Source organism: Caretta caretta, chromosome 18 (assembly GCF_965140235.1).
Source record: "Caretta caretta isolate rCarCar2 chromosome 18, rCarCar1.hap1, whole genome shotgun sequence".
Taxonomy (NCBI): domain Eukaryota; kingdom Metazoa; phylum Chordata; order Testudines; family Cheloniidae; genus Caretta; species Caretta caretta.
Window position 1 is genome coordinate 1457791 of NC_134223.1, and position 20209 is coordinate 1477999.

The 20209-nt window shown below is 46.5% G+C and overlaps 1 protein-coding gene across 1 annotated transcript in view; it reads left to right on the plus strand.

The window, feature by feature from the left end:
• Nucleotides 1-1317: 1317 nt before the first annotated feature.
• Nucleotides 1318-20209, plus strand: part of LDLRAD2 (low density lipoprotein receptor class A domain containing 2) — a 31208-nt gene continuing 12316 nt past the window's right edge. The window contains exon 1 of the mRNA XM_048825443.2: nucleotides 1318-1630. Coding sequence (XP_048681400.1) covers nucleotides 1498-1630 — 133 coding nt within the window. The 5' untranslated portion in view covers nucleotides 1318-1497. The remainder of the gene's footprint in view (nucleotides 1631-20209) is intronic.

Sequence of the window (20209 nt, forward strand, 5' to 3'; positions counted from 1 at the left end):
GGGCCCCACACTTCAAGAAGGATGTGGATAAATTGGAGAGAGTCCAGCGAAGGGCAACAAAAATGATTAGGGGTCTGGAACATATGAGTTATGAGGAGAGGCTGAGGGAGCTGGGATTGTTTAGCCTGCAGAAGAGAAGAATGAGGGGGGATTTGATAGCTGTTTTCAACTACCTGAAAGGGGGTTCCAAAGAGGATGGCTCTAGACTGTTCTCAATGGTATCAGATGACAGAACGAGGAGTAATGGTCTCAAGTTACAGTGGGGGAGGTTTAGATTGGATATTAGGAAAAACTTTTTCACTATGAGGGTGGTGAAACACTGGAATGCGTTACCTAGGGAGGTGGTAGAATCTCCTTCCTTAGAGGTTTTTAAGGTCAGGCTTGACAAAGCCCTGGCTGGGATGATTTAACTGGGAATTGGTCCTGCTTTGAGCAGGGGGTTGGACTAGATGACCTTCTGGGGTCCCTTCCAACCCTTATATTCTATGATTCTATGATTCTATGATTCAAAGCCATCAAGGGGATTTGGACACCCAGTTTCCATTAGCATTAAACCTCCTGCACCGCTCTGCAGATCTCACCCTCCAGCAGTAGTTCTGTGAGTGCCATAAGCAAGTCCTATGGGCTTAGCATCCTGCACGGGGAGGGAGATGAAAGGCAAGGGGGAAGTGGGCCCAAGTAGTAGAATCGGGGAAATGAGACCAGGACAATAAAGTTTTGAAGGAAGAAAAAGAAGATGATTTTGTTTTGTCCAGTTGGGTCTTCTGAAAAACATTGGCGACCTGATACCCTTCCTTAAATGGTTACCTTCTCCCACCTCCCTTGCAAGGTTAAAGCTGCCTGGGTCTGTTCTATGATTTTTCTCTTTATGGCCTGGATTCAGCCAGGTGCTTCAACATGTGCTTCCCTTGAACGGTCTGTGTAGCTCCATTGATTCGATGGGAGTGCTCAAACACCTCATGGAATCAGGGCCTCAGCGGTTTCCATCAGTTCTAAATCAGTCCCGAGCCCATCGTTTTCAGCCTGGATCTCCCAATACCTGTCTTGTTAATGCTCTGGCACATCCATGCCTCATCCTCATTGGCTAGATATTGTCCATGTCGGTTTGCTGTCACCACATAGATGCCTTTTAGTCTCGTAATGGATTGGAGGTTCCTGGAGCAGCATGTTTTATTGTTCCCCCTGGCTCTTCTACTGCTCCATCAAATTCCCATAGTTGCCATGGCTACCCAACCAACACAAATCCTGACCGTAAAAAGCGGAGTGAAGCAAGGACAAAAGTAAAGCTCTAGGAGTCATTGTGCCCAGACAAGAAAGAGAAAAGTCCTCTGCCTTTTAATCAACAACCAGGGCTGCTGCCTTTCACTATGAGCAGATCAGCTGCTTCCCTTTGTTCCCATGTCACAGCAACCTCCAGCTTGATTTGCTCACTGAAAGCTAGAAGGTCACCACACTCCTCAGTCTACCAGCTGCTGCTGGCCTAGCCAGTACTTCCTCATGTCTCGCTGTAGCTTGGGATTTGGGGCTCCTGAAAAAGAAAACACAAAGATGAGGGGACACTTGCATATGCTATCAAAGTGGCTGATTCTGCTGAACTTCATGGCATTGGAGGTCTCATCCATAGAAACAGGTATGGTGGTTTTTCCAGACTGCTTCTTTTGCTCCCCAGCTGGGCTGATCCAGAACTCGAGCTCTCTGTTTGGTTTACTAGTAGAAACCCGACTTTACACTTGAATCTAAAGTGCATATCTGACGTGCACTGTAGGCACACTCCTTCCTATCTTTGCATAGGTGAGAGCTAAATGGTTTCACTAGGATGGGGAGAGATATGTTCATGGCCTATACAGAAGCTGCTATTTTTCCTGGTTTAAAAGGCAGCTGCATAATGCTGAATGATTCATATGGTCTAAGGGGAGACAGGCACCTGTGGCTAGCAGGTGACCATCAGTAGTTTCCCAAATCATGATTGGCTGTGCCCCTGTGTGTATTTGCCTGTGTGAACTCACTGCTAGTTGCGACCTTTCTAAGCATGGAAGACATTCGGCACACTTCCAGGGCCCTGATGTTGTGCTGAGTTGTGCAATGACACGTTGGCATTCACACACAGCGACTTGACATACTGTTTGCAGTTAATATTTTTCCTAGGGTGTTGAGGCCAAACTCTCATTCACAGTGCAAGAAGAATCACTGTTATCATCATTCCTGTTTCACTTCTGCAGGTGCAAATCAGGAGTAACTGCTCTAATTAATGGAGTTCCACCAGTGTGAAAGTGGTGGAAATTACAGGAAAATCAGGCCCAATGAGTCCAGCGAGGCAGTATGAGTCCTACATGGCATCTTCTGTCCAGGGAAACATGACTGAATAGGTAGAACCTCTTAACTTGCCTTGGAACAAAATTCTCCCCTCTGTTCTGTGGCATGGGTAAGAGATCCACAGTGTGGACCGGAGAGCAGCATTTTGACCTTAGTCCTGTGGCTGAATACAGCCCTCTCTCACCCTTGTGCAGCCCCAGTAAGCTGTACAAGGAGCTTGCACGGGTGTGACCAAGTGCTGCATTTGGCTCTCTGTCACATCCAGGTCTGGTTAGCCAAGACAGTGCAGGTGCCTTAGCTGCATCATACACAGAAAGCTATCTATTGTCCATTGTGTAGCTGCATTGCTAGAATTATCAATACCTGTCTTACCATAGAGAATGAGCACATTCATTGCATGTAATTCACCAGCCCAGTAATCTTACTGGCCTAAGCAAATGTTAGTTTGGAAGGGGTGGCTCCCCATCAGGAGGTGGAAACATTAAGAGGGAGTTTCTACAGTGGAGTCCAGGAGTCAAACCCTTTGGCATAGGAGCGGTAGGTGCTTTCTTGTGTTGGATTTAGTACTTTAATACCCATGAGGAAAAGTGGGGAAGTGTTTCGAGGTGATGGAGGAAATTCACTGAAACCCAGAGGAACTGGGTTGTGATGGAAGTTCACTTTGCAGGGTTGTCTCATGCCTTCCCTTCCTGTGGGAACTGGAATGAACCGGGGCCAACAGACAGAACGAGACATTTTCCTCGAGGAAGCGTCTGAGAGGGGCACAGGCTACACGGGGAGGAGAGGACGTAGGTGGATGCATATATGCTGAAACAGCCATGCCCCCTGGCTTGAAGTAGTTTCCATGACATACAGGTTTTACCGTTTGGTTCAATGGCTCTCAGCACTCCCACTATACACGTTGTTCCCGCACGCCTGGGTGGGCGGACAAGGGCACATGGACCCCAGGAGAGTTTGGAGTGCCCTCGTCACCATGTCCTATCCTCTGGGTAACTCTGTGAGTGCTGGCTGCCCCACACCGGGCACCAGAGCACAGCACAGAATGTTTCACCCATTCCAGATTTTCTCTGCTGTAATGGACTTGCTGTAAAAAACAGAGGGGGAATCCTGGCCCCAAAGGAATTTTTGCCATTGATGTCAGTGGAGCCAGGATTCACCCAGACATGGACCCGAACTGGCACCTCCAATCGAGTCCCCTCTGTGTTTCAGATGGGGTTGGATTCTTCTAGTTCAAATTCCCACCCAGCTGAAATTTTATGAGAACAGCTGGTCTTGTGTGAGCTGCCCCACTCAAGATGGCTCAAGTCTCATCAGGTCAGACAGTTTTACATGTTTTGGGCCAAAATATTATGAGATCAGTTTTTGAGATTTCACTGAGTCAAATCCAAACACAAGTCCTAATCCTGATTTGGCTTTGACCCTAAACCCTAGCCTAAAACAATGCCAGAGCTAAAAATCTAATCTGCTTCTCTGTACCCAGTATCATCTGGACAATCTAAACAACACCCCCCTTCAGTGCTGGGGGATCACTGCTGAAGGTTTTGGAGGAGCCAAGCCCTCATCGCTCTGCAAACTAAGCTCCACTGTACAACTTCAAAGGGTATTTCAACAGCAAGCTGCAGGCTTGTTTCTCCAAAGGAGCTGTCTCAGCCAATGATTTGAGATGTAATTGGATTAAAATCACCTGCATAGGACACAAGACGTTTTGGCATCAAGGAGACACGGCCCTTTGGCATTGACAAGCAGGAGAGCTGGAATATGCTGGCACTATAAAGTGCTTCCCCGGCGCTTCCCAGACGTGTGGGCTCCCAGAGGCACAGAGCAGCATTGTTCAGGTCTGTGTGTGTGTAACTGCAATGCCATGGCAGGGAACGTGAGCAGATTCTGTGTGTGCTTAGCCACAGTGGGCTGCTCCCTTGCGATTTGAGGGCAACAGTCAGAAGGCCCATTAAACGAGCCCCTGGTAATTTGATAGGTTTCAGGGTAGCAGCCATGTTAGTCGAGTTTTGGAGTACACTACAGGAGCAAACCTTTTTCTTTCTGCTCATCAGGACCAGTGGTGCAGGTTCACGGCTGACCATCCCACGGTACAGCAGGGGGCTGTTAGGAGCTGGGAACTTTTCTGACTTTCTCCAGGGCCCAGTCTACCTCCCTGAGGTGGGAGAGACTTTGAAAACTGCAATTCTGCTCCCCACAATTTGCCTTGAGCTTCTCCTCCCCCAGGAGGGAGAGCTGCCCTCTGTGCCCCACAGGTGGAGCTGGGAAGACACCGGGACCAGCAACTGCATTGAGGAGTGGACACCATCCATTGCACCTCTTTCTCTCCTTGTGAAGAACCCGAGACAGACAGAGCTGGACACGCCCACTCGGAAATTGATGTCCAGTTCATGGAGCCAGCTAAGTTTTTAAACTAAGGGCTGGGGGAAAGTCAACAGGTGTGGAGGAGCACATGGTTCAGACAGAGATATCCCTTAGGGGAAGATCTATTAATGTAGATTCTTTATGTCCTTGTAAGGAGGAGAGGATGGACGATGATAAAATAAAGGCAGGATCTGATAAGAAACAGTCAAATGAGAAAAAGTCCCATTCAATTACATCACATAATGGCAGACAGCTAAAAAGTGACAAATTTTTAAGTGCTTATATACCAATGCTAGGAGTATTTTCCACAGTATGCATCCGATGAAGTGAGCTGTAGCTCACGAAAGCTTATGCTCAGATAAATTGGTAAGTCTCTAAGGTGCCACAAGTCCTCCTTTTCTTTTTGTGAATACAGACTAACACGGCTGTTACTCTGAAACCTGTCAAAATGCTAGGAGTCTAAATAATAAGATGGGTGAACTAGAGTGCCTTGTATTGAATTAAGATATAGATATAATAGGCATCACAGAAACTTGGTGGAATGAGGATAATCAATGGGACACAGGTTTCAGAGTGGTAGCCGTGTTAGTCTGTATCAGCAAAAAGAACGAGGAGTACATGTGGCACCTTAGAGACTAACCAATTTATTTGGGCATAAGCTGTCATGGGCTAAAACCCACTTCATTAGGTGCATGCAGTGGAAATTACAGTAGGAAGATATATATATATATATATACAGAGAACATGAAAAAATGCCATACCAACTCTAACAAGACTAATCAATTAAGGTGGGCTATTATCAGCAGGAGAAAAAAAACGTTTGTAGTGCTAATCAGGATGGCCCATTTCAAATAGTTGACAAGAAGGTGTGAGTAAGGGTAGGGGGGAAATTAGCATGGGGAAATAGTTTTTAGTTTGTGTAATGACTCATCCACTCCCAGTCTTTATTCAAGCCTAATTTAATGGTGTCCAGTTTGCAAATTAATTCCAGTTCTGCAGTTTCTCTTTGGAGTCTGTTTTTTTGTTGAAGAATTGTGACTTTTAGGTCTGTAGTTGAATGTCCAGAGAGATTGAAGTGTTCTCCGACTGGTTTTTGAATGTTATAATTCTTGACATCTGATTTGTGTCCATTTATTCTTTTGCGTGTTGTGACAAAGTTCCTCCTCTACCTTGGTGGGTCTTGCGCTTATTGGCGGATTTGCTCACCTCAGAGATTCACAGCAGCCCTCAGTTTGGCAGTTTTTGTGAACCCACAGTCCAGGTCAACTCCTCCTGTGTTGGATCAGGAGTTGGGAGGTTTGGGGGAAACCCAGGCCCACCCTCTACTCTGGGTTCCAGCCCAGGGCCCTATGGAATGCAGCTGTCTAGAGTGCCTCCTGGAACAGCTGTGTGACAGCTACAACTCCCTGGGCTACTTCCCCATGGCCTCCTCCCAACACCTTCTTTATCCTCACCATAGGACCTTCCTCCTGGTGTCTGATAATGCTTGTACTCCTCAGTCCTCCAACAGTATGTTTTCTCACTCTCAGCTCCTAGTGCCTCTTGCTCCCAGCTCCTCACATGCATACCACAAACTGAAGTGAGCTCCTTTTTAAACCCAGGTACCCTGATTAGCCTGCCTTAATTGATTCTAGCAGCTTTCTTGATTGGCTACAGGTGTTCTAATCAGCCTGTCTGCCTTAATTGTTTCCAGAAAGTTCCTGATTGTTCTGGAACCTTCCCTGTTACCTTACCCAGGGAAAAGGGACCTACTTAACCTGGGGCTAATATATCTGCCTTCTATCACTCTCCTGTAGCCATCTGGCCCGAGCCTGTCACAGTAGAGACTGTCCAGTTTGGCCAATGTACATGGCAGAGGGGCATTGCTGGCATGTTACTCACACCTTCTTGTCAACTGTTTGAAATGGGCCATCCTGATTATCACTACAAAAGTTTTTTTTCTCCTGCTGATAATAGCCCACCTTAATTGATTAGTCTCATTAGAGTTGGTATGGCAACACCCATTTTTTCATGTTCTCGGTATATATATATCTTTCTACTGTATTTTCCACTGCATGCATCTGATGAAGTGGAAAATACAGTCTCTAAGGTGCCACAAGTACTCCTCATTCTTTTCAATGGGACACAGTAATACCAGGGTACAAAATATATCAGAAGGACAGAACAGGTTGTGCTGGTGGGGGAGTGGCACTATATGTGAAAGAAAACGTAGAATTAAATGAAGTAAAAATCTTAAATGAACCAAACTGTACCATAGAATCTCTATTCCATGCTTGAATAATAAGAATATAGCAGTACGGATATATTACTGACCACCTGACCAAGATGATGATAGTGTCTGTGAAATGCTCAGAGAGATTAAAGAGGCTATTAAAAAAAACCCTCAATAATAATGGGGGATTTCAACTATCCCTGTATTGACTGGGTACCTGTCCCCTCAGGATGGGATACAGAGATAAAGTTTCTTGACATCTTAAATGACTGCTTCTTGGAGCAGCTAGTTCTGGAATCCACAAGGGGAGAGACAATTCTTGATTTAGTCCTAAGTGGAGCACAGGATCTGGTCCAAGAGGTGAATATAACTGAATCGCTTGCTAATAGTGACCAAAATATAATAACATTTAACATTCCTGTGGTGGGAAGAACACCTCAGCAGCCGAACACTGTGGTATTTAATTTCAGAAAGGGGAACTATGCAAAAATGAGGCAGTTAGTTAAACAGAAATTTAAAGGTACAGTGACTGGAGTGAAATCCCTACAAGCTGCATGGACACTTTTCAAAGACACCATAATAGAGGCCCAACTTAAATGTATACCCCAAATTAAAAAACACAGTAAAAGAACTAAAAAAAGAGCCACCGTGGCTTAACAGCCATGTAAAAGAAGCAGTGAGAGATAAAAAGGCATCTTTTAAAAAGTGCAAGTCAAATCCTAGTGAGGTAAATAGAAAGGAGCATAAACTCTGCCAAATGAAGTGTAAAAATATCATTAGGATGGCCAAAAAATAATTTGAAGAACAACTAGCCAAAGACTCAAAAAGTAATAGCAAATTTTTTTTTTAAGTACATCAGAAGCAAGAAGCTGCTAAACAACCAGTGGGGCCATTGGACGATCAAGATGCTAACGGAGCACTATGAGGATAAGGCCATTGCGGAGAAACTAAATTAATTCTTTGCATTGGTCTTCCCGGCTGAGGATGTGAGGGAGATTTTAAACCTGAGCCATTCTTTTTAGGTGACAAATCTGAGGAACTGTCCCAGACTGAGGTATCATTAGAGGAGGATTTGGAACAAAATGATAAATTAAACAATAGTAAGTCACCAGGACCAGATGGTATTCACCCAAGAGTTCTGAAGGGACTCAAATGTGAAATTGCACAACTACTAACTGTAGTTTGTAACCTATCATTTAAATCAGCTTCTGTACCCGATGACTGGAGGAGAGCTAATGTGACACCAATTTTTTAAAAGGGCTCCAGAGGTGATCCCGGCAATTACAGGCCTGACTTCAGTACCGGGCAAACTGGTTGAAACTATAATAGAGAACAGAATTGTCAGACACAGATGAACATAATTTGTTAGGGAAGATTCAACATAGCTTTTGTAAAGAGAAATTATGCCTCACCAATCTATTAGAATTCTTTGAAGGGGTCAACAAGCATGTGGACAAGGGGGATCCAGTGGATATAGTGTACTTAGATTTTCAGAAAGTCTTTGACAAGGTTCCTCACTAAAGGCTCTTAAGCAAGCTCTTAAGTAAGCAGGCATGGGATAAGAGGGCAGGTCTTCTCATGGATCAGTAACTGGTTAAAAGATAGGAAACAACGGATAGGAATAAATGTCTGTTTTCAGAATGGAGAGAGGTAAATAGTGGTGTCCTCCAGGGATCTGTACTAGGATTCATAAATGATCTGGAAAAAGGGTAAACAGTGGGGTGGCAAAATTTGCAGATGATACGAAAGGCTTTGAGCCGGGGCAACTGCTTCAAGCTAGCAGCCCTATAAAAAAGCAGCCAGTTGCGAACCAAGTGAGCTGCGAACAGAGGAGAAGCAAACAGAGGGAGTTTACCTGGGAACCATCCATGAGGAGCTACAGTGAGTGCTGCATTAGGGGGCTGTGTTGTGAGCTGGTGGGGTGAATATCTGAGTGTCTATCTGCTGTGACTATTTGTTTGACTGGTGCTCGTTGCAGGGACTGTTTGACTTTGTTTGAAAAGTGTGAATTGGGAGTGCTTTGTTACAGGTGGGCCTTGAGTTGTTGATTGGAGGGAAGGCTTTGAGCCAGCAGCCTTGTAAAAAAGCAGCCAGTTGCGAACAGAGCGAGCTGCGAATAGAGGAGAAGGAAACAGAGGGATTTTGCCTGGGAGTTCGCCTGTGGGGGGCGCCCCCACAGATTTTTTGCCTTTCAGGCTTCTGTGAGCAGTAAATACAACATCTGAAGAAGCTCTTAGAAGGAAGACAATATGGATAGTGAGAGATCAGCTGTTGTGACATGCACAGGATGTGCCATTTTGTCTTTCTCCCAGAGGACAGAAGCGATTTCATCTGTACGAAGTGCAAGCTGGTCTCCATACTGGAAGAGAAGGTTAAAGGATTAGAGACCCAAGTATCAACCCTGCGTTGCATCAGAGAAAACAAAGACTTTCTGGATAGAAGTCAGCGTTTGGTACTGCAGGAACAGCATGCTGAAGAATCTGAGAGGGCAGTGCAGAACGGGGAAGAAAATTGGCAGCATGTGACCTCCAGAAGAAGAAAGAGGCGAACCCATGTACCCCCAATGCAGATAGAGGTAAGGAACCTTTTTCAGGCTCTCTGCACAGGTACTATGGTGGAGAATGGTTTGGAAGAGCCCTCTGAGGGAAGAGATCAGGAGACCCCATCGACCAGAAGGCATGGGATGCATTCTCCTAGGAATGGGGGTTCCACGATCACCACTCCCAAGAGGAGGAGACGGGTGGTGGTGGTCTGGGAATCCCTCCTAAGGGAGATTGAGTCATCCATCTGCTATCCAGACCGGGAAACTCGAGACATGTGCTGCTTGCCTGGTGCTAGAATTCAGGATGTGATGGAGTGTCTGCCGAGTCTGATCAAGCCCTCGGACTGGTACCTCTTCCTGCTTCTCCATTTTGGCACCAATGATACTGCCAAGAATGACCTTCAGCGGGTCACTGCAGACTACGTGGCTCTGGGAAGAAGGATAAAGGAGTTTGAGGTGCAAGTAGTGTTCTCATCTATCCTCCCTCTTGAAGGAAAAGGCCCAGATAGGGATCATCGAATTGTGGAAGTAAATGCGTGATTATGCAGGTGGTGTCGGAGACAGGGCTTTGGATTCTTCAACCATGGGATGTGGTTCCAGGAAGAAGGATTGCTTGGAAGAGATGGGATCCACCTAACGAAGACTGGGAAGAGTATCTTTGCAGGCAGGCTTGCTAACCTAGTGAGGAGGGCTTTAAATTAGGTTTGCCAGAGGATGGAGACCTAAGCCCTGAGGTAAGTGGGGTAGTGGGATACCAGGAGGAAACATAAGGACGAGGGTGCAACAGGGGAGGCCTCCTGATTCCTATTGAGAAAGTACCGCAATCGGCTAGTTATCTTAGGTGCCTGTACACAAATGCAAGAAGCCTGGGAAACAAGCAGGAAGAATTGGAAGTCCTGGCACAGTCAAGGAACTATGATGTGACTGGAATAACAGAGACTTGGTGGGGTAACTCACATGACTGGAGCACTGTCATGGATGGGTATAAACTGTTCAGGAAGGACAGGCGGAGGAGAAAAGGTGGGGGAGTTGCACTGTATGTAAGAGCAGTATGATTGCTCAGAGCTGAAACTGGAGAGAAACTGGAGAAAAGCCTGTTGAGAGTCTTTGGGTTAAGTTTAGAGGTGAGAACAACAAGGGTGATGTCATGGTGGGCGTCTGCTATAGACCGCCAGACCAGAGGACGAGGTAGACGAGGCTTTCTTTGGACAACTAACAGAAGTTTCCAGATCACAGGCCCTGGTTCTCATGGGAGACTTCAATCAACCTGACATCTGCTGGAAGAGCAAAACAGCAGTGCACAGACAATCCAGGAAGTTTTTGTAGATAATAATACCTCTCAGATACCGTTTTTCATCCACAGATCTCTACGCACAATGTTGGGGACAACTTCCTGGAGCAAGTGCTGGAACAACCAACTAGGGGCCGTGATCCTCTTAACCTGCTGCTCACAAACCGGGAAGAATTGGTAGGGGAAGTAGAAGTGGATGGCAATCTGGGCAGCAGTGACCACGAGATGGTCGAGTTCAGGATCCTGGCAAAAGGAAGAAAGGAGAGCAGCAGAATATGGACCATGGACTTCAGGAAAGCAGACTTTGACTCCCTCAGGGAACTGATGGGCAGGATCCCCTGGGAGGCTAATCTGAGGGGAAAGGAGTCCAGGAGAGCTGGCTGTATTTTAAAGAAGGCTTATTGAGAGAGCAGGAACAAACCATCCTGATGTGCAGAAAGAATAGCAAATATGGCAGGTGACCAACTTGACTTAACAGAAATCTTTGGTGAGCTTAAACACAAAAAGGAAGCTTACAAGAAGTGGAAACTTGGACAGATGACTAGGGAGGAGTATAAAAATATTGTTCAAGCATGCCAGGGAGTAATCAGGAAGGCCAAAGCACAATTGGAGTTGCAGCTGGCAAGGGATGTGAAGGGGAACAAGAAGGGTTTCTACACGTATGTTAGCAACAAGAAGTTCAGGGAAAGTGTGGAACCCTTACTCGATGGGGGAGGCTACCTAGTGACAGATGATGTGGAAAAAGCTGAAGTACTCAATGCTTTTTTTGCCTTGGTCTTCACAGACAAGGTCAGCTCCCAGACTGCTGCACTGGGCATCACAGTATGGGGAGGAGGCGAGCATCCCTCAGTGGTGAAAGAACAGGTTAAGGACTATTTAGAAAAGCTGGACATGCACAAGTCCATGGAGTCGGATGCGCTGCATCCGAGGGTGCTGAGGAGTTGGCTGATGTGATTGCAGAGCCCTTGGCTATTATATCTGAAAACTCATGGTGATTGAGGGAGTTCCAGCACGATTGGAAAAAGTCTAATATAGTGTACATCTTTTAACAAGGGAAGAAGGAGAACCCAGGGAACTACAGACTGGTCAGCCTCACCTCAGTCCCTGGAAAAATCATGGAGCAGGTCTTCAAGAAATCCATTTTGAAGCACTGGGAGGAGAGGAAGGTGATCAGGAACAGTCAACATGGATTCACGAAGGGCAAGTCATGCCTGACTAACCTGATTGCCTTCTATGATGAGATAACTGGCTCTGTGGGTATGGGGAAAGCGGTGGACGTGATATATCTTGACTTTAGCAAAGCTTTTGATACGGTCTCTCACAGTATTCTTGCCAGCAAGTTAAAGAAGTATGAACTGGATGAATGGACTATAAGGTGGATAGAAAGCTGGCTACATTGTCAGGCTCAACGGGTAGTGATCAACAGCTCAATTGTCTAATTGGCAATCGGTATCAAGCGGAGTGCCCCAACGGTCGGTTTTGTACAATATCTTCATTAACGATCTGGATGATGGGATGGACTGCAGCCTCAGCAACTTTGCAGAAGACACTAAACTGGGGGGAGAGATAGATATGCTGCAACTGGTTATAGTGGACAACATTGGTTCGAGTGATCATGAATTAATTCAGTTTAAACTAAATAGGAGGGTAAATGAAAACACGTCTGCAACTAGGGTCCTTGATTTCAAAAGGGCAAAATTTTAAAAATGAAGGGAATTAGTTTGGAAATGGACTTGACTGAAAAAAAAATGGTTTCTGACCTTCCCTAACTGGTGTTTCATAGATTCATAGATATTAAGGTCAGAAGGGACCATTATAATCATCTAGTCTGACCTCCTGCACAATGCAGGCCACCGAATCTCACCCACCCACTCCTGCAATAAACCTCTCACCTATGTCTGAGCTATTGAAGTCCTCAAATCATGGTTTAAATACTTCAAGGTGCAGAGAATCCTCCAGCAAGTGACCCGTGCCCCATGCTGCAGAGGAAGGTGAAAAACCCCCAGGACCTCTTCCAATTTGCCCTGGAGGAAAATTCCTTCCCAACCCCAAATATGGCAATCAGCTGAACTCTGAGCATGTGGGCAAGATTCACCAGCCGGATACCCAAGAAAGAATTCTCTGTAGTAACTCAGATCCCACCCCATCTAACATCTCATCACAGGCCATTGGGCCTATTTACCATGAATAGTTAAAGATCAATTAATTGCCAAAATCATGTTATCCCATCATACCGTCTCCTCCATAAACTTATTGAATTTAATCTTGAAGCCAGATAGGTCTTTTGCCCCCACTGCATCGCTTGGAAGGCTATTCCAGAACTTCACTCCTCTGATGGTTAGAAACCTTCATCTAATTTCAAGTCTAAACTTCCTGATGGCCAGTTTATATCCATTTGTTCTTGTGTCCACATTGGTACTGAGGTTAAATAATTCCTCTACTTCTCTGGTATTTATCCCTCTGATATATTTATAGAGAGCAATCATGTCTACCCTCAGCCTTCTTTGGGTTAGGCTAAACAAGCCAAGCTCCTTGAGTCTCCTTTCATAAGACAGGTTTTCCATTCCTCGGATCATCCGAGTAGCCCTTCTCTGTACCTGTTCCAGTTTGAATTCATCCTTCTTAAACATGGGAGACCAGAACTGCACACAGTATTCCAGGTGAGGTCTCACCAGTGCCTTGTATAACAGCACTAACACCTCCTTATCTCTACTGGAAATACCTCGCCTGACGCATCCCAAGACTGCATTAGCCTTTTTCACGGCCATATCACATTGACGGCTCATAGTCATCCTGTGGGCAACCAATACTCCAAGGTCCTTCTCCTCCTCCGTTACTTCTAATTGATGCGTCCCCAGCTTGTAACTAAAATTCTTGTTATTAATCCCTAAATGCATGACCTTACACTTCTCACTATTAAATTTCATCCTATTACTATTACTCCAGTTTACAAGGTCATCCAGATCCTCCTGTATGATATCCCGGTCCTTCTCTAAATTGGCAATACCTCCCAGCTTTGTATCATCCTCAAACTTTATTAGCGCACACCCACTTTTTGTGCCGAGGTCAGTAATAAAAAGATTAAATAAGATTGGTCCCAAAACCGATCCCTGAGGAACTCTACTGGTAACCTCCCTCCAGCCTGACAGTTCACCTTTCAGTAGGACCCGTTGTAGTCTCCCCTTTAACCAATTCCTTATCCACCTTTCAATTTTCCTATTGATCCCAATCTTATCCAATTTAACTAATAATTCCCCATGTGGCACCGTATCAAACGCTTTACTGAAATCGAGGTAAATTAGATCCACTGCGTTTCCTTTGTCTAAAAAATCTGTTACTTTCTCAAAGAAGGAGATCAGGTTGGTTTGGCACAATCTACCTTTTGTAAAACCATGTTGTATTTTGTCCCATTTACCATTGACCTCAATGTCCTTAACTACTTTCTCCTTCAAAATTTTTTCCAAGACCTTGCATACTACAGATGTTAAACTAACAGGCCTGTAGTTAAACGGATCACCTTTTTTCCCTTTCTTAAAAATAGGAACTATGTTAGCAATTCTCCAGTCATATGGTACAACCCCTGAGTTTACAGATTCATTAAAAATTCTTGCGAATGGGCTTGCAATTTCATGTGCCAGTTCCTTTAATATTCTTGGATGAAGATTATCTGGGCCCCCCGATTTAGTCCCATTAAGCTGTTCGAGTTTCGCTTCTACCTCAGATAAGGTAATATCGACCTCCACTTCCTCATTCCCATTTGTCATGCTACCATTATCCCTAAGATTCTCATTAGCCTCATTAAAAACTGAGGCAAAGTATTTGTTTAGATATTGGGCCATGCCTAGATTATCCTTGACCTCCACTCCATCCTCAGTGTTTAGCGGTCCCACTTCTTCTTTCTTTGTTTTTTTCTTATTTATATGGCTATAGAACCTTTTACTATTGGTTTTAATTCCCTTTGCAAGGTCCAACTCTACTTGACTTTTAGCCTCTCTCACTTTATCCCTACATGTTCTGACCTCAATAAGGTAGCTTTTCTTACTGATCTCTCCCACCTTCCACTCCCTGTATGCTTTCTGCTTTTTCTTAATCACCTCTCTGAGATGTTTGCTTATCCAGCTTGGTCTACAACTCCTGACTATGAATTTTTTTCCCCTTTCTTGGGATGCAGGCTTCTGATAGCTTCTGCAGCTTTGACTTGAAGTAATCTCAGGCCTCCTCTGCCTTTAGATCCATAAATTCTTCAGTCCAATCCGCTTCCCTAACTAATTTCCTTAATTTTTGAAAGTCAGCCTTTTTGAAATCAAAAACCCTAGTCGCAGATTTATTTTTGTTTATCCTTCAGTTCAGTTTGAACTGAATTAGCTCATGATCGCTCGAACCAGGGTTGTCCCCTACAGCCATTTCTTCTATGAGGTCCTCACTACTCACCAAAACCAAATCTAAAATGGCATCCCCTCTAGTCGGTTCAGTAACTACTTGGTGAAGGAATCCATCAGCTATCGCATCTAGGAACATCTGAGCCCTATTATTATTACTAGCACTTGTCCTCCAGTCTATATCTAGGAAGTTAAAGTCTCCCATGATCACGCAGTTTCCATTAGTATTTACTTCATTAAAAACACTAAAGAGGGCTCTATCCATATCCAGATCGGATCCCGGCGGTCTATAGCACACCCCAAGCAGTATTACAGGGGGGCTCTAGTAGTTTTCTTCCCCAATGTGATTTTTGCCCAGATGGACTCTGTCTTATCCATTCCATCGCTTCTTATTTTTTTACGTTCTACCTCATCATTGATATACAATGCTACTCCACCACCTTTACCTTTATTTCTGTCTTTCCTAAACAGCACTTACCCTTCAATACCCGTACTCCAGTCATGACTACTATTCCACCATGTTTCTGTTATCCCTACAGGTTTCACTTCCTGTACCAGTAACTCTAGTTCCTCCATTTTGTTACCTGGGCTACTCGCATTGGTGTACAAACATCTTCATTTTTGCTGTTTGGCCTCGCTCACATTCTTTACCCGATTAGGCACAGACATTCTACAGCCAGTATCACCTATTAGACGGGTACCCACACTGCCCTTCCTCCTCATGTCCATTCTCCTACCCACGGCTGTATCCTTTCTTACTTTGTTTTCTTCCCTCTCAATGTTAAAATTCGGCGTGGAGATTACCTGGACATCTCCCAAGCATCTCCCCCAAATTCCTAGTTTAAAGCTCTCTTAATCAGTTGTGCCAGCCTCCATCCTAGACGTCTATGTCCTTCCCTACTCAGATGAAGTCCATCCCGAGAGAACTGTCCTCTGTCCAGGAATGCCTCCCAGTGGCCATATATCCCAAAGCCCTCCTTCTAGCACCACTGCCTAAGCAGTGTTGTTCATCATAACCTTGTCACACTTTTGTTGCCCTTCTCTAGGAACAGGCAGAATCCCACTGAAGATCACCTGAGCCTCGATTTCCTAAAGCGTCTTTCCCAGCCTGGCATAGTCTCCCTTGATACGTTCCAGCGAGAATCTACCGGTATCATTTGTTCCCACATGAAGGACGATCAGTGGATTCTTTCCTGCTCCCTTTAGGATCCTCTTCAACCTCAGGTCCACATCCCGTACCTTAGCACCTGGAAGACAGCACACCCTTCTATTCTCTGGATCAGCTCTGGTTACAGGCCTTTCCATTCTTCTCAGTAAGGAGTCCCCGATCACATAGACCTGCCTTTTCCTGGTGACGATGCGATTCTCCAGTCTATCCCCTGTTCCCTCTGGCTGCAAGTTCTTTCCATTCCTATTCTCCCTTGTAATGCTCTTCAAGCCATCCTGTATCCTCCTGGGACTCATATTTGGTATAGTCTCCATTGACTCTTCCCCTTTTTATATAGGACTAGCAGCTCTTCTCTTCTTCCTTGCCCTTCCACCTTCAGTGACCACCTGCTAAGCCCCTTCTTCATTTTCCAACTCTGCAAACCTGTTCTTGAGCTCTATTTCTTCTTCACTAGCCCGTCTTTTCCTCTGCCTGGTTCTCTTAGTCACATTCTTCCACTGTCCATTTTCTTCACCCAGCAGTCTCCCCTCAGAGTTCTTCGATCCTGCTTCCATCTGCAAGTCTGAGCTTTTCCCTTCAACCGCCTCATGTCTTTGCTCCATAATCCGCTCGAACCCCGTTCTAAACTCAACCAGACTTTCCACCTGCACCTCCAATCCTTGGATCTTTTCTTCCATCAGCTCAATCAGACGGCATTTCATGCAGAAAAAACTCTTTCCAGGTCCCCCCTCCAGGATCATGGACATACCGCAGCTTCCACATCCAGTCATCTTCATAGTGTCTTCCACTACTTGGGTCACTTCCACTGCTGCCTCTGTGTCTGTCACCACCTTCCCACCTAAATCCTGTTAATCTGGGAAACACAAACCACACACAAACCCCACCACCCGCAGCAAACAAACCCCCAACAAGCACCGCAACATGAACTCCCCTTTCAAACTCCCAGTCAAACTCCCCTGTTTACAGCTCTGTTTGCTGGCTCCTGGGCTGCTGGAGCTGTCTGTGCTTGCTCATGTCCATTCCAATGTGTTCTTCAAGATGTGTTGCTTATGTCCATTCCAATGCAGCTGCGTGCTCGCCCCAAGCACCATCATCGGAAAGATTTCCCCTCAATGGTATCGGTCGGGTCGGTTCTGGTGGCCCCTGGAGTCGTGCCCTCATGCCGTGGTATATAGGGCCCTGCTGACCCACCGCCCCCTCAGTTCCTTCTTGCCAGCTAACTCCGACAGAGGAGCAGCAGAGGGGAGGGGGTTGGTATTGGCATGAGCAACACATCTCGAAGAACAACAGTTACAGAAGGTCAGGAACTGTTTTTTCTTCGAGCGCTTGCTCAGGTCCATTCCAATGTAGCTGATGCCCAAGCAGTTCCACAGCTGGAGGGTTCGGAGTTCGCTGATTGTAGCATCACTCAGCCAAAGCCTGCATCATCTCTAGCTTGCTGGGTGATGGCATGTGACTTGAACGTGTGGATGGACAACCATGTCGCCACTCTACAGATGTCGTGAATTGGAACCCGCGCCATGAATGCCACCGCTGATGCTTGAGCCCTTGTGGAGGAGCTGGGACCTTCACCAGGTCATGTCAAGTACGGATACAGGACGTGATCCACGATTCTTGAAATTCTCTGGACCGAGACTGGGCAGCCTTTAAATCTGTCTGCAATGGCTACTAAAAGCTGAGCGGATTTCTGAAAGGGTTGAATTCTTTTTATGTAAATCTCCCCCACTGCAACTTGAGACCATTACTCCTTGTTCTGTCATCTGCTACCACTGAGAACAGCCTAGATCCATCCTCTTTGGAACCCCCTTTCAGGTAGCTGAAAGCAGCTATCAAATCCCCCCTCATTCTTCTCTTACGCAGACTAAACATCCCCAGTTCCCTCAGCCTCTCCTCATAAGTCATGTGTTCCAGTCCCCTAATCATTTTTGTTGCCCTTCGCTGGACTCTTTCCAATTTTTCCACATCCTTCTTGTATTGTGGGGCCCAAAACTGGACACAGTACTCCAGATGAGGCCTCACCAATGTCGAATAGAGGGAAACGATCACGCTATGATGCAGTTGGATTCCCCACTGATCCAGTGGCAGACCACTCTGGCACTATTAGGGCCCTGGGTCAGGACCCGGTGGAGTTGGGTGGGCCTGGTCCCTCTACCCCGACACTACCTCCCCTTTGGTGGCAGCCCCTGGATTTGGCCACTAGGCCATGCTGCCCTGCACTCAAGGGCTGCTATATTGACTCTGGCCACTAGGACATGCAGCGCTACACTTGGGGGTCAATATATTGACTCTGGCCAGTAGGCCACACTGCCCTGTGCTTGTGGGCGGCCATATTGTCTTGGGCCATTAGGCCACATAGCCAAAACCCAAGAGCCGCCGCTTTGACTCTGGCCACTGGGCAACACTGTTGTGGGGCCCAGAACAGTCCAGTAGACTGCAACCATGGTGTCAGCACAACCATGACCCACCTCGAAGGGGAATGGGGTGTGCATACACCACCCCACTGGAGAATTGCAAATTTAGTATCTACATTTAAGAGAAGGAAAAAAAGTGAGCTGGGAAACTACAGGCCTGTTAGATTTGACCTCAGCTGTATGCAAAGTCTTGGAACAAATTTTGAAAGAAAGTTAAGGACATAGAGGTAAATGGTAACTGGGATAAACTACAACATGGTTTTACAATAGATAGATCATGTCAGACCAGCCTGGCCTCTTTCTTTAAGAAGATAACTGATTTTGTAGACAAAGGAAAACATTTGATGCAGTTCCACATGGGAAATGACTAGTGAAATTGAAGAAGATGGGGTGGTTTGTTATTGTAGGGTTGCTGAGGATGTGCACTGTGCTGTGTGCACCGGTTTGTTATTGTAGGGCTGCTGCTGCTGAGGTCCAGGCTGCGTATGCGCCTTTGTTATCACTGAGTTGGTCATGAGCACTGGAAGGTGCATGCTGATTTGTTATTGTAGGGTTGATCATATATGAACAAGTTAAAAATATTTTTAAATGGTGAAAAATAATCCCTCACCAGCATGTGGCGCAGAGCCTGCCTGCTCCTGGGGAGCAGCGTTTGGCTAATGCAGGGATGGAATTAGCTTGTTTTAATTGGCAAAGCTCTCGTGCGTTTACTCGGAAAGGAAAGTGATACCACTGTTGTTTTTTTAATTTGCTTGCTGGGAAAACACGTCTGGAGGAGTGAGGCCCTCTGCAGAGTCTGGGAACGATGTAAATACACAAGTTGTGTGCGCACCCAGATTCCAGCCTTGTGGGCCTCCTAGGAACTCCTGTGTTAAACGTCTGTGAGCTTTCTAGGTCTCCATGGGAGGGGCAGTGCGGGAGGAGGGTCAAAGGCTTGCAGAGATGCACTATAGGAGAGAGGTTGCTCAGAACCAGACACAGACTTAACCAGGGGTGAAAGTGAGCCGGTGGGGGCTGGTACCGCGTACCGGCAAGAGCCCGCCCCGGCCCATACCCAGCCCCCAGTAAAGCATTGCCATGGCAGCACTTGGATGTGACTGTGCCCTCTGGACATCGGCGGGGCCACTGACGTGGGGGGTGGGGGGCAGCAACGTTAAAGAGCTGCTACAGCAAAGGACCCTGCAGCACTTTAACGTCCCTGCCCCTTTTGCCCCCCCCGGCCGCCGAAGGGCTGGGTGGGGGGCAAAGGAGCTGCTGCCCTGGGGCCAGTGATTTAAAAGGGCCCGGGGCTCCAGACGCCACGGCTGCAGTAGCGGAAGCGGTGTCCGGAGCCCCGGGCCCTTTAAATCAACACGGGAGCCCCGGGTGGCACGGGCCAGGCGGCCTGGAAGGGCTGGCTGGGGATGCTCACCCCCCCAGCCCTGCCCCTTCCGCCCGAGGCCCCGCCCCTTCTGGGGGCCGGAGCCGCCCCGGCCCTGTACCGGTAAGTGGCCTCAGTTACTTTCACCCCGGACTTAACTCATTGTGGGCAA